An 11,971-nucleotide genomic window follows, 5' to 3' on the forward strand; every position below is an offset into this window, starting at 1 on the left:
ACTCCTCTCCACTGATAGCTGATGTGTGGTTAGCGTTCTGGCGCACTATGGCTGCCGTCGCATCATCCAGGTGGATGCTGCACATTGGTGGTGGTGGAGGGGAGTCCCCATTACCTGTAAGGTGCTTTGAGTCGAGTGTCCAGAAAAACACTATAGAAGTGTAAGCAATTATTATTCGTTATTATTAAGACTGGTGATTTCTCTTCAGAGTCTTCCCAGGCTCTTGAAGGCATGTGGTTAAATGTGTGGCTGATTGAAATTTCTCACTGGGCAGGTGCCACCTTGAACATGCGCCCAGCCCCTCTAGCGATGGAGGACTCAGAGTGGAGGCAGACGCCACCCCCCGTCAGCTCCACACCGGGAAGCTTCCGTCTGCGACGCGGCAGCCGCTTCACCTGGAGGAAAGAGTGCCTGGCAGTGATGGAGAGGTGAGTTGCTGAGACCTGGTGGAAGACTGGCATGTAGACAGCCACACTTTCTGTGTTTTATGTTTTATTCTCCCTTTTACCTGTTTTTTTTCTATATTGTTTTCTCTTTTCACCCATTAAAAACATTTTATTTCTTGCTGTGTGTCCTGTTGTAACTCCTGTGCCATCATCGTTATAATTCCTTCCTTACATTGTTACAATTCATGCTTAATTCCTCACACAAAGAATTAGGTAGATAGAGCACATGGGTGAGCAATCGTTTTTTAAATTTATTTTCAGAATCGCAGGTGAAACCTCTTTTTAAGAGTTTAAATCTATATATTCATTTTGTGACAGTGCTTTAGATAAACAGTACCATAAAAGGTTTATTTTTGGTGAAAATGTTGTCAGAAATTATAGTGACAGCTGTCATTGGTCCCTTGTAAAATTTTACTTGAAAGAAAAACTCTGTCTAAGGGTTACTTTTGCTGACAAATAAGGATTAAATGCTAACTAGAAATATAAATAGTCATGACAATGAAGCAGTGAAGCATTCTACAGACCACATAATCAAGTATGACAGATTATGTATTTCAAAGTACAGAAATTCAGAATTTCATGTTTACCAGAAGTACACAATGACAGCATTTCATGTGATTAGACAATGAATAGGATTAATTCTTCCTTATAATAGGGACTTTGCTTGACTTCTATCCAGAGCATACACCATTTCATTGATAATCAGTTAACATTCTTAAAATAGACTAAATGAAATGTCTTTTTCAGAGCATTTTCAACAACTGGCTCTGAAAACAGAGAAGGTTAGGGTAAATGATTGATGGTTAAGATAAAGGCAAAGAACCTAATCTTGCAGTTATTTTAGAATATTTGGGGAAAAAATGGAAAATGTTCCTGCCACTACCTATGTTTTTCCACATATTGTATAGTGTATGAGTCCCAAAGACCATGAATGTTATCTGATTATTATGCTTACAAAAATATCTTTAAAATATATTCATGGTTGAAGTTGTTTCTCATGTTCTTGATCTCTCTCCTTGTTTCCCTATTTCCACCTGTGGTTTTCCTCTTGATCTGCCTCTCTCGACCTGTGTCCCTTTTACGATTATTTTAACGTGTTAAAATACCTTGATTTCTCCGATTGACTTCTCTGTCACCGTGGATGAGGAGGAACGATATTTCGTTCCACTGTATATATGTATATGGCTGGAATGACAAATAAACTTGAACTTTATTTACTTCATGACTTTGTCTCTCTGTTCCTAGCTATTTCAATGAAAATCAGTACCCAGATGAGGCAAAGCGTGAAGAGATTGCCAATGCTTGCAACGCTGTCATTCAGAAACCAGGTAAGGCTGTTAGAAGATAAGTGAGACCTTTGAATATCTGCAGAATGGAGTGGGAAGCTGAAATGGGGGAGTTACTGTATTGTGCCGTTATTGAAACCGAAGCAAAGTGATTAAAGCAGCACTGTGCCACATGGTGCAATTTTGATATACCTGTAGCATTTACATAACCATCATGTCAAAGTCAGCCCTCTGACATGTCAGTCATTGCCTGATACACAATATATATGCTGCCTGATACTACTGTGCTCTATTTAATGATTGTATTTGCCACATCAATATTGTTTCTATAGTAGTAAGCACTCGGTTAAGCAGGCTTTGCTTTAACAGACTTAACAAATGGACAACATCTGCTAAAGGGAAAGTTTGTCTGTAAAATATTTATTTTTAGCTAATTTTCTTCAGTATATTTGAGATACATGACATAAAGAGCCTGTATATTTATGATAAAAAAGGCACAGGAACAATTTTCCTTGACTGTGATAATTGAAATTGTTAAACAAAATAAGTCAAAAGATCCAGAAAGCATATATATAAAATAGTATATAGATAGTCATTCTCATATAATAGTATGTTTTGAAGCAGAAAAAATGTCATTAATTATTTAACGGACAATTGGCAATAAAAGAAAGAAACTCATTCCATTAATAAACTGATGCATATCTCGGAGATCTGTAGTGTTAGGTAAGGAGAGAATGTACATAAAAGAAAAAATCATAGATTAAGTGTCTGGTTTCCTCTTATATCCCATATTGTTTGCCTTTTGAAATTCTTTAATATCTTGCTGAGAAGAGTAACTAGTTCCTGAGATGGAAACCGGAGTGGAACATCTGCTCATTTGTTTTCTATTGCTCTTCCTGTATGTATTGACTCAGTAGGGTCGCCTAGGGATTTTACTTGCTAGTTCTATAAATAGGCAGCTTTGGTGTGAAAGAAAGAAGTTGGCAGACAGGAATCATATTAGGCCTGCAGCACAAATTATTGGCTCGTAGTTTATACTTAGGGTGGTGTGTAGTGGATAGCTGTCCAGCACATTTGGTTTTAATATTGTGACTTTCAATGAAAGGAAAACACATCCTACCAAGAGTGTCCTTTATTCTCCTGGTAGCATACCAGTTAGAACCCATGAATGTGTTCTATTGAATATGGTCCCAGTAAAATACACATTTATTTTTTGCAGCATGCATAAATGCGAAAATGAAAAACAAAATGTAATGCTAAAAATAATCATTCCTAATTATACTAAATTCAATAGTGTAAACTCTTTCATTCTCAAGTTATCTTAAAATCTGTTATCTGAAGGTTCTGGGTTTAAGTGGGTTCAAGTTCAAGGACAAGGTACTTTACTCGGATCGTTTCTGTAAAATATCCAGCTACACAAATGGTCATAAATGTTAGGTGCTATAGAATTAATAAGGATATTCTCACCACTGAGGTCAGTGTAACCCTTTGTTCAACTCCTTGTTTTCAGCTGCTTCTAGTCAGCTCATAGTCCACTATTCTCCTTATCTGTACTATCTCTATGTTTTTCTGGTGTCTGTCATTGTCACAGTCGCACTTTCTTCTTTCTCTGTCCTTAGGGAAGAAGCTGTCAGACCTAGAGAGAGTCACATCACTGAAGGTCTATAACTGGTTCGCAAACCGGCGGAAGGAAATCAAAAGAAGAGCTAATATTGGTAATGTGTCAGACAGGGAACTTGTTTACAATGCTAAAAATCACACGGATAGCTCCAGCTGTGCCATGGAGCCTCAAGCCAGTAGATAGATTCCTCCATTGGAAAGACATGTCTATTATCCTTCTGTGTTCTTCCAATCATGTCACCTTCATGCTCATAAAAAGACATCAACGTTTTTGGACACAAACAGAAAATATGTCATTAAACTCATTTTATGCCTAGGAGCCCATTAGTTAAGAGGAATTCTTGCCATATTTAAGAGGGAAGTATATCACAGCTTTAAATTCATTCACTTGCTTTATGTCAGCATATAAGTCTGATATGTACAGTATCTATCGAAATTAACAGTGTTGTTGGTCCAACTCTTCCCAGAGTCCTGTAGTCAGTTTGTAGCATAGACTAGTGCCTGGATTTCCTCAGATATGTTATGGTAAGGTCTGTTTTTTCGAAGAAGCAGCAATCCTGGAGAGCCATGGCATAGATGTGCAGAGCCCTGGAGGACACTCCAACAGCGATGACATCGATGGCAATGACTACTCTGAGCAGGTGGGGGGCAACCTACCATTTTAACATTCTGCTTTTTCGTTTTAATAGGCTCTATCAAGTTCCATCACCAAAGCCTAAGAAATATTCTCCCAGAATAAAGTGGCAGTACCCAACAACCTCATTTATAGCACTTGTGAGTAGTTAAATTGAGGAATAAAGGAGTGTAAAACAAACAGAAAAACAGGCTCCACAACCGAAACATTGCGTTTCTTTTCTTTACCTTTCAGTATGGAATGAACCTTTACCCATTCATCTTGAATTAGTGTTGATTACTGGATGTCTTCTGGATTCCTTGCTTTTATAGGCAATAGCTGTAATCAATAAGAATCTGTTTTCACAAACTTTTGAATTAAACTGAGCTAGAATAAGAACCAGCAGGTGTTTCAAAAACCTCCAGGACACCCTGCGTGAGATTGAGAGGGTCTGAACTAGAGGTGAGCCAGGACATTCAGACTCACACCGCTACTCTTTTGAACAGTGCCATAGGACCAGGAGTAGTCAGGAGTAGACATCAGATCTCATCCAAGCAAAAACACCTCCTTCATCACGTAGTGCTCTTTCACCATTCAGAGCTCACAGTTTAAAGTTTGTGGATTCAAGGCAACAGTGCCACCATTTGAACCACCAGCTCCCCTTGCAGTAGCAACTCGATTCCCTTGAGCAGTCGAGACCCAGCCTTGTTAGCTTCAGCGTTCTAGTAAAAGTATGTCTTAAAATAGTTCTACACCACTTAGAGAGATTTGAAATAGTTGAAGTTGGTTAAATAGTGAAAAAGAAAGATTAAATTAGGAATGTAAATACTGTTAAATAAAAATAAAATCAGTCTAGGTGATTTCATTTCTTCTGGTGATTAACCATCACACTTAGCATTCTTTAAATAAAAAGAATCTATTCATGCTCAACCTGACACCATTGCCATCAAGAATTTACAGGCACACAAATTATAGAGGCCAGTGGCAGTATGAGCATGTTTTTTTAATCAAGATGAACCCTCAGGACCCAATAATGTTAGCTCTGATTTGACCCAGTTCCTTTAAAAATCAATAAAAATTATATGATTTTTCAAGCAGTCTTGAAATAAGTCTATTTTTAGAGCACCTTGTTTTAAATATTAAACGTATTAGACTTTACTTCGGAAACTATTTAAACATTTTTTGTTTTCTGAATTTCCTTGACTGCATTTATTAAAATGTGTATATAATTATTTTAAACATCATGCATTATGGTTATGTTGTTTAAAAAAAACAACAAAGGGCATTTACCTGAGATCCCATAGAGTTTTGAGTTTTGAGATTTAAGAAAGTTACAAAACCATAGTCCCAGTTGATCAGATAGACAGTGTGCCACATTTTCTAGTTTGTGATCTTAATCTTAGTAGATGTCTTTAGTTGTATTGTGTATACCTAATTTTAAATGGCCCAATTTTAAACAGCTATGTAAATGTTATGTGAAATCAGTATTAAGGTATTTATCATTTAACCACTTAAACATCACTACTCAAGTTTAAATGAAGTGCAGTAGTTGAAATTGTCATGGTTAAATTATATGCCTGCATGGACAGCAACTACGAAAAGCAGTTTTTGTGCTGGTGTTGTCTGTTAATTTTGATCTTGCTGGTGTGAGGGGCTGTGCCTATCAAATCGGAGTGAGACTGTGAGAAGTGATAAAAAGATGGCTTTGGTCTTCAGCATATCTAGAGGTCCTCACCTACTACTGGACAAACCTACTACTGATGTATTCTATATAAACTTGCTTCTTTGTCGTAAACATAATTGAGGAGACCCTCTTTTGTACTATTTTGTACACAATTTGCAAAAAATATTCCTGACAGTAAATTATTGTACTTCATCGAACTACTACTGAGGAGCACTCTTAATTTAACGAAACAGTGATGTTTTGACATTTTGAACTTTGCCAATAAGCCATCAGCAAAAGCAAGGTTTGATCACCATGTAGCAGCTGGTTAGAATGATCTGTACTGACCAATTTAAACTAATGTGTTTGCAATTTATAGTTACCAACTTTACTTCCCAGCTGACTGGCAGTGCGCTGTTGGGACACAGTGTCTGAGGCTGCCAGGGCGGCGGGAGGCCCTGTGGGAACAGGCGGCCCTGAGCAGGGGAGCCAAACGCTTCTGACCGGTGTCTCCTCCCTCCTTCAGGACGACAACACCAGCCACAGTGACCACCAGGATCCCATCTCGCTTGCTGTAGAGATGGCAGCTGTCAATCACACCATCCTGGCCCTGGCACGGCAGGGGGGCGCCGGGGAGATCAAGACAGAGGTGCTGGACGACGACTGAGGCCGTATGGGGAGGAGAGGGGCAGTGATGCTGGGAAAGGGGTCTGTGTGCTTGTGTGCGCGCGTGCGCTTCTCCGTGTGTGTGTGTGTGCATGTGGAGCGGGGGAAGGCATTATACGGTGACCAAAACTATGCGTAGGCCATAGATTTAGATCTGCTGTGAGTCCTTAATTTATCTACCCCCCCACCCCTTTCTTGCGCCCCTGTCTCCTTCAGCAGGTAAATGTCTGTAACAGGAATATGTATTAAGCCGTCGTCTGTTGAAATATAGATTTTTATGAAACCCTACATACCTCCCTTTGGCATGGTGCCGTTTGCCTTGGCTTTTACACGCCTAGCGTGACAGAAAATGGCCGCCACCTGTCCCCCCTCACCCCTCCCCCCGCCACCTGTGGCCAGCCTCTCTCCTCCAGGTTTCCAGCAGGTGAATACTGCCCCTCGCCCCCTTCTTCCGCTCTTTCCTTCCACAAAGCGGAAGTGTTTAATGTCCCTTCTCACTTCTGCTCATGCCAGTGTGTTCGCTATGCTCCTCCACAGGGGAGGGGGACACTGTGTACATTAGGGTGCTCAGAGCCTTCACATTTCTCCCAGTTCTGTGCAGTATTAGTATTAGAGGAAGTTGTTATTACCATCAGAAAGGATGGAGCACAGTACATTAGTGTAGCAGAGCACGGCATGTTATATTGATCAATGGTACTTTGTTAGTGGTTATCCATCATAACGATTTTACTGATCTTCCTGTTTGTTTGTGTTCTTTGTCAAATAATAGAAACTCAGGCCCTCCATTAACATGTTAAAAAATACTAAATACTACATCAATGGAAAAGCTCATAATGTTTATTAGTAGAGGACTGAAATAAGTCGTATTACTTCCTTCATTAACAGACTTCTAAAAGGTTTTCTTTTTTATGACTTACTCTGCAAAGGGAATAGCAGGTCTTAGCATTTGGCATTTACACGCTAGTGAGAAAGTAAAAAAAAAAACATGCCATGATACCAAATAAAAGAATACCGTAGCATACCACTAGGTGCTAGTCTGTGGCCCCGACTTTATGTAATTGAAATGGAGCTGTTTCTCCCAAATACCTGATTCTTTTGAAATTCAACAGAGTCTACAGAGCATTCTTCAAACAACGAGGTATATCCTATTGATATCAGTATTGCAAAAACTGAGATGGAAGCAGTGCATCTTTCAGAATTACAGAAAAAAAGCAATAACTCCAAGAACCATGGCTGTTATCCCTGCCAGCACAATAATACAAAAACACTTTGTATGATAGTGTATTACCTCCCCATGAAAATGTGCTTTTTTATTGGTTCTATTAGAATCTCTGTTGCCTTTTGAGGATCGTAAGGGTACAGTGATCTTCCTACAGCTGAAATAGTAGTGTTCAGGTGTTAGTGTTAGTTCAGGTGTAGAGAAGACTTTCAGAGTTTCAGGGAGAGTGTTAAACATGAAAATATACCTTGAGCATTGAAACAGCTGCGGTTTAAAAAAAAGATTACCATATATATGTAAAAGATTTTTTGTGTCTTTTCTAGGTGGCACTTTAATCTAATATTATGGCAGCTGTGAAGCTGTTAAGATTTTCATTTTTATTGTAAAGCATTTTTTTGCCTTTAATTGTGTTGTAAAATAAGATTTGCAATACAGCCATTCTAAAGTCTAAGGTAGTACAGTACGTAGCATGACTCTTAGGAAATGATTGACTTCTGTCAGTATACTTGTCTCCAATGGGTTGATTGAAAGACTTCATACTTAAATTTTAAATTGAGGGTTTAAATTGAGTTAATTATGTAATTTGCAGTTTCACAGAAGGAAAGAGACATGGAAGAGACAGTATTGCTCAGCATCTTTTTCTGTGATATCGTATAACAAAAAATGTTTATTCAAGTGAGTGAAAAAAGATTCACAGATTTCCTTTAGATTTTATAACTAAGCAGTTCAAGAAATACCCATAGAGTAAGAGAATAAATTATTTAATAAGCATTCTTATTATACTAGTATTTGATTAATGCTAATGTTTTTAACTCCATAAAATTTGTGCAGTTTGCTGTTGTGTTAAAGAATAACAGTATGTTTAAACACTGTTTCTTTGACTAATGGAATTCAAGATCGCAGAGGAAGTGGATTTTGTAGCTGCTCAAAGCTGTTCAAGGTTGAATCGCAAGTTAATAGAAAAAAAGGTCTTGCATGTGAATCCTTGTCAGTACTGCATAATTTCATTTGTCGAAAAAAGCAGATTTAGTAAATGAGAAAAAATGCAGCTGGAATTTAAGATTTTCTGTGGTCAACTAAGTCTCATTATCGGCCAAGTATTAAATACCTCAAATAAGCTTTTAATTGGCCCTCAGTTCAATTCTGTAGTTTGTATGTTCTCCCTGTGTTTGCCTGGGTTTTTGCTGGGTGCTCCATTTTCCTCTCACAGTCTTAAGGCCTACTGGTAGGTTAATTGGTTTCAGGGAAAATTGGCCCTCGTGTGAGTGTGTGTCTGTGTGTGCCCTGCGATGGACTGGCATCCCACCCAGGGTGTATCCTGCCTTGTACCCGTTGCTTGCCCAGTTTGACTCTGAACTGATTAAGTAGTTCTAAAATGGATGGATAATTTAGGTATTCTTATGGAAATGCATCAGTTGGGAATTCCATTTTTTGTGTACAATATCTAGTCTTGTCATACCCCGTTGCTCTCTTCTTACTGCCGGCTTTGCAAAGCAGTTTGTCTCAAAGAAGTCAAGACATCTTGAACTTGGAAGGCCATACTTCTAGAAGCCACAAACAGGGTCCTCTGTGTGGTGGATACAGCTTGTGTTGGAATAAGCCCCTGACTCCTAGGTGGCCTTGTGGCAGCTGTTGTTTTCTAGCCAGGTGAACCTTGAGTGTAAGCCTGAAGGAGAGAGGATAAGACAGATAATGTGCAACAGGAGGGGAGGGAGCTCTACCATATAAGGAGGAGGGGAATCAAGCCACTAAATATCCATTCCCTCCCAACCAGGCCGTCACTACGGTCTATAGGATGCTGCTTTTAATGTGAGATAACCCAGTTTTTTAACCTAAAGTAATAGCTATTGAATGACAGCTAAGCTGACTGGTAAATCTTTCTGCTGCTTCAGAGCTTGAATCTCTTTGAAGCTCTGCTATCAACTAACATAGCGCTTGATTCTGTATCAAATATGTATCTTAAGAGAAAAGAAAAGACTTCTAAAAATCAGACAATGTATTTGTAATTTTTTTGGGTTCATTTTCTTGTTCTGGTGAAAAAAAAATTCTGCTAAGCAGAAAAATGTAATTATAGAATGACCTTTTCTTTTTCTTTACCTGCTTTTTTTAACTTTTCATTTTGAAGTGTTTTGTGTTTTTGTTTTGTTTTTTTCATTTTGATGTGTTGTCAGTCTGCCTGTTTGTGTTTCTAACTGTAAGATATTTCAAAGAGGCAAAGCATCCCCTTTTCCAGGATGGAAAGAACAAGCTCTCAACTGGGGAGACTTGTAACCTTCAGCCATATTTAAATGCAAGGCCTGGTTAAGAAATCCATAGTTGTGATGTCTTCAGAGTTCTTTTTGAAGAACATTACTTGTGCAAAATGTAAAAAGCAGAAGAGTGGGGTTATATTAATATAGGAATACTCATTCCGGTTAGTCACAGCGGTTAGTCTGAGATTATCCCTTAATATTATTTTTGCAATAATGTTATTACTTTATGTAATTAAACCCATTATGTTAAAGTAGTGGTTCCCAACTCCAATCTTTGGGTCCCACAACTCTGAGTTTTCTACAGTATGTCAAGCAAAAGCTTAATGACTTGGAGGAAGAGCTAAAGTGGTCCAGCTACACCTGATTTGCACCACTTTAAACCTTTCCATGGTGTAAAGCGGTTTGCAACTTTAAAAGACACAGAGGGGGTGGTTGTGCTGATTGTCCTTCTCAGATAAGGAGGAAAAAATAAATTCAAAATGGTGGTCATCTGCTTCCATGAATGTACAGAGGTTATGTGTGCCTAGGTTTATTGCGCTGTACGAGAACCTCGTAGCTCACTTCTTCAAACTCCAGTTTGAAGAATCTGTTTATAACCATCTCCAGTTTGGACCCCAGCAGGGTTGGAAAAGTCTAAGAGGGGGCCCAGTGTCTTCAGGTTTCTGTTACAGCTGAGCTCCGTTACATATTGAGTCCATTCATTGAAGTGCCAATTTGGAGTAAATATCCCATTTACGATTTCAGCTCCAAATCTGTTGCGAGATTAAATTTTTACATTTTCAGAAATAACTTTGTAGGACCTTTTTTCTAAAAACAGGAGTAATTAAGCATGGAACTTTTAGCACAGCTGGAATGATAACCAGAAGAGACTGGAGTTCTGAGAACTGTTTTTTGAAAGTCTTAGATTTTATAGATGTCGCCGAGAGCAAAAGATATACTCCATAACAGGTTCAGAACCCCCTTCATAAAACAAAGTAGAACCACACTTTTCTGGGGGGATTTGTGCCAAACCACACTCTTTTACTTTTAGTTTTCAGGTTGGCTATGACGATTAATGACTATTTCAGTGTGTGGCTGCCCAACAGAGTAGAGGGAGGGGATGCTTTGCCCGGTCTGCCCAGGGCTCAGAGTGGAGCTGTCCCCTGCGTGTTGCAGAGTCCTTGTTGAATACGTGAACAAAATAAAGATCACTGTTGTATCGATTTGAAATAGTTAAAACAAGTCCTATATCATTGTATCTCCTATTTCAGAATTTAGTGCCTTTTTTGGACAGTAGACTGTTCTGTAATTAAATTGTAGTATATATATGCTTTTTGTACAGTTTTTTTGTTTAAGAAAACTTTTTTTTAAACTTGTGTTTATTTTAGTATTGTACCTATTAGAGAATAAAATGTATATCAATGAAAAGCATCTCTGTGTCTTCTTTTGTTTCCAGGTTGCTGATGGGAAATCGATGGTAGCATTTCAGTAAGGGCAGATTTCTGCACAAAAGAAGCAGGGTGAAAATGAACACTAAGGAAATACTTCACTATTACCCATCTTTCCTTTTGAAGCCTAAATTAAAACAAAAACACCTCATATACTCAGCCTAGGCTGACAATTTCAAAATTGCCTGCACGCTGTGGAAGTTATACGCCCCTTTCAGCTCTATCAGCTGTGCTAATAACCCCATCATAAGGGTGTGTTATGCTAAACACAGTTGCTATGAAAAGAGATACTAAATCCTTTATAAAAATAAACCTTTCAAAACATTTTCGCCTGAATGGGAGAGTTGAAATGCACAATAAAAAAATCGAGAACCAGGCATTAGACAAAGTTAACCTTTCCGAAGTTACAACACTTGTAATTAAATTTTGTACAACCCTTCAGTAATCCCATAAAAATACATTTTGAGGATGGATGATTTGCACCAAAGTGAGACAGTTCAAACCAAAGCATAGTGTTGCTATTAGTACTGCTTGACCTTGAAAACAGGACTTGAAAAAGCAGAGGATTAAATTGGTTTATGTGAGTGTCCCTTTCTTGATAGCTCCTCCAAATTAATCCGTAAACTCTGCTGCCCTCCACTGGGGATTCCCATAGAGAAAATTCAGACCCTTATGTATGTCCAGGGCAGGATCTGTAGTTTAGGTAAGGAAGACAATCCATTCAGTCTTCTCTTAACAATATGCCAAGAAAACGTGTGAAATAAAATGTCATTCTCACA

The 11,971-nt window shown here is 38.5% G+C and overlaps 1 protein-coding gene across 8 annotated transcripts in view; it reads left to right on the forward strand.

Annotated features, from left to right (window-relative positions):
- The window catches only part of LOC148674567 (homeobox-containing protein 1-like), a 35,691-nt gene extending 29,131 nt beyond the window's left edge, over window positions 1–6,560 (forward strand). Inside the window, exons 5-9 of one of the 8 annotated variants that reach the window (XM_088624799.1) lie at window positions 275–428; window positions 1,692–1,774; window positions 3,352–3,447; window positions 3,899–3,993; window positions 6,008–6,148. In XM_088624799.1, the coding sequence (XP_088480925.1) occupies window positions 275–428; window positions 1,692–1,774; window positions 3,352–3,447; window positions 3,899–3,993; window positions 6,008–6,031 (452 nt within the window). In that variant the 3' untranslated portion in view covers window positions 6,032–6,148. The other 7 variants (XM_088624800.1, XM_088624801.1, XM_088624796.1 and 4 more) reach the window with 7 other exon arrangements.
- Window positions 6,561–11,971: the final 5,411 nt, after the last annotated feature.

The sequence above is a fragment of the Lepisosteus platostomus genome, chromosome 3 (genome assembly GCF_059453375.1).
Source record: "Lepisosteus platostomus isolate fLepPlt1 chromosome 3, fLepPlt1.hap1, whole genome shotgun sequence".
NCBI classification, from domain to species: domain Eukaryota; kingdom Metazoa; phylum Chordata; class Actinopteri; order Semionotiformes; family Lepisosteidae; genus Lepisosteus; species Lepisosteus platostomus.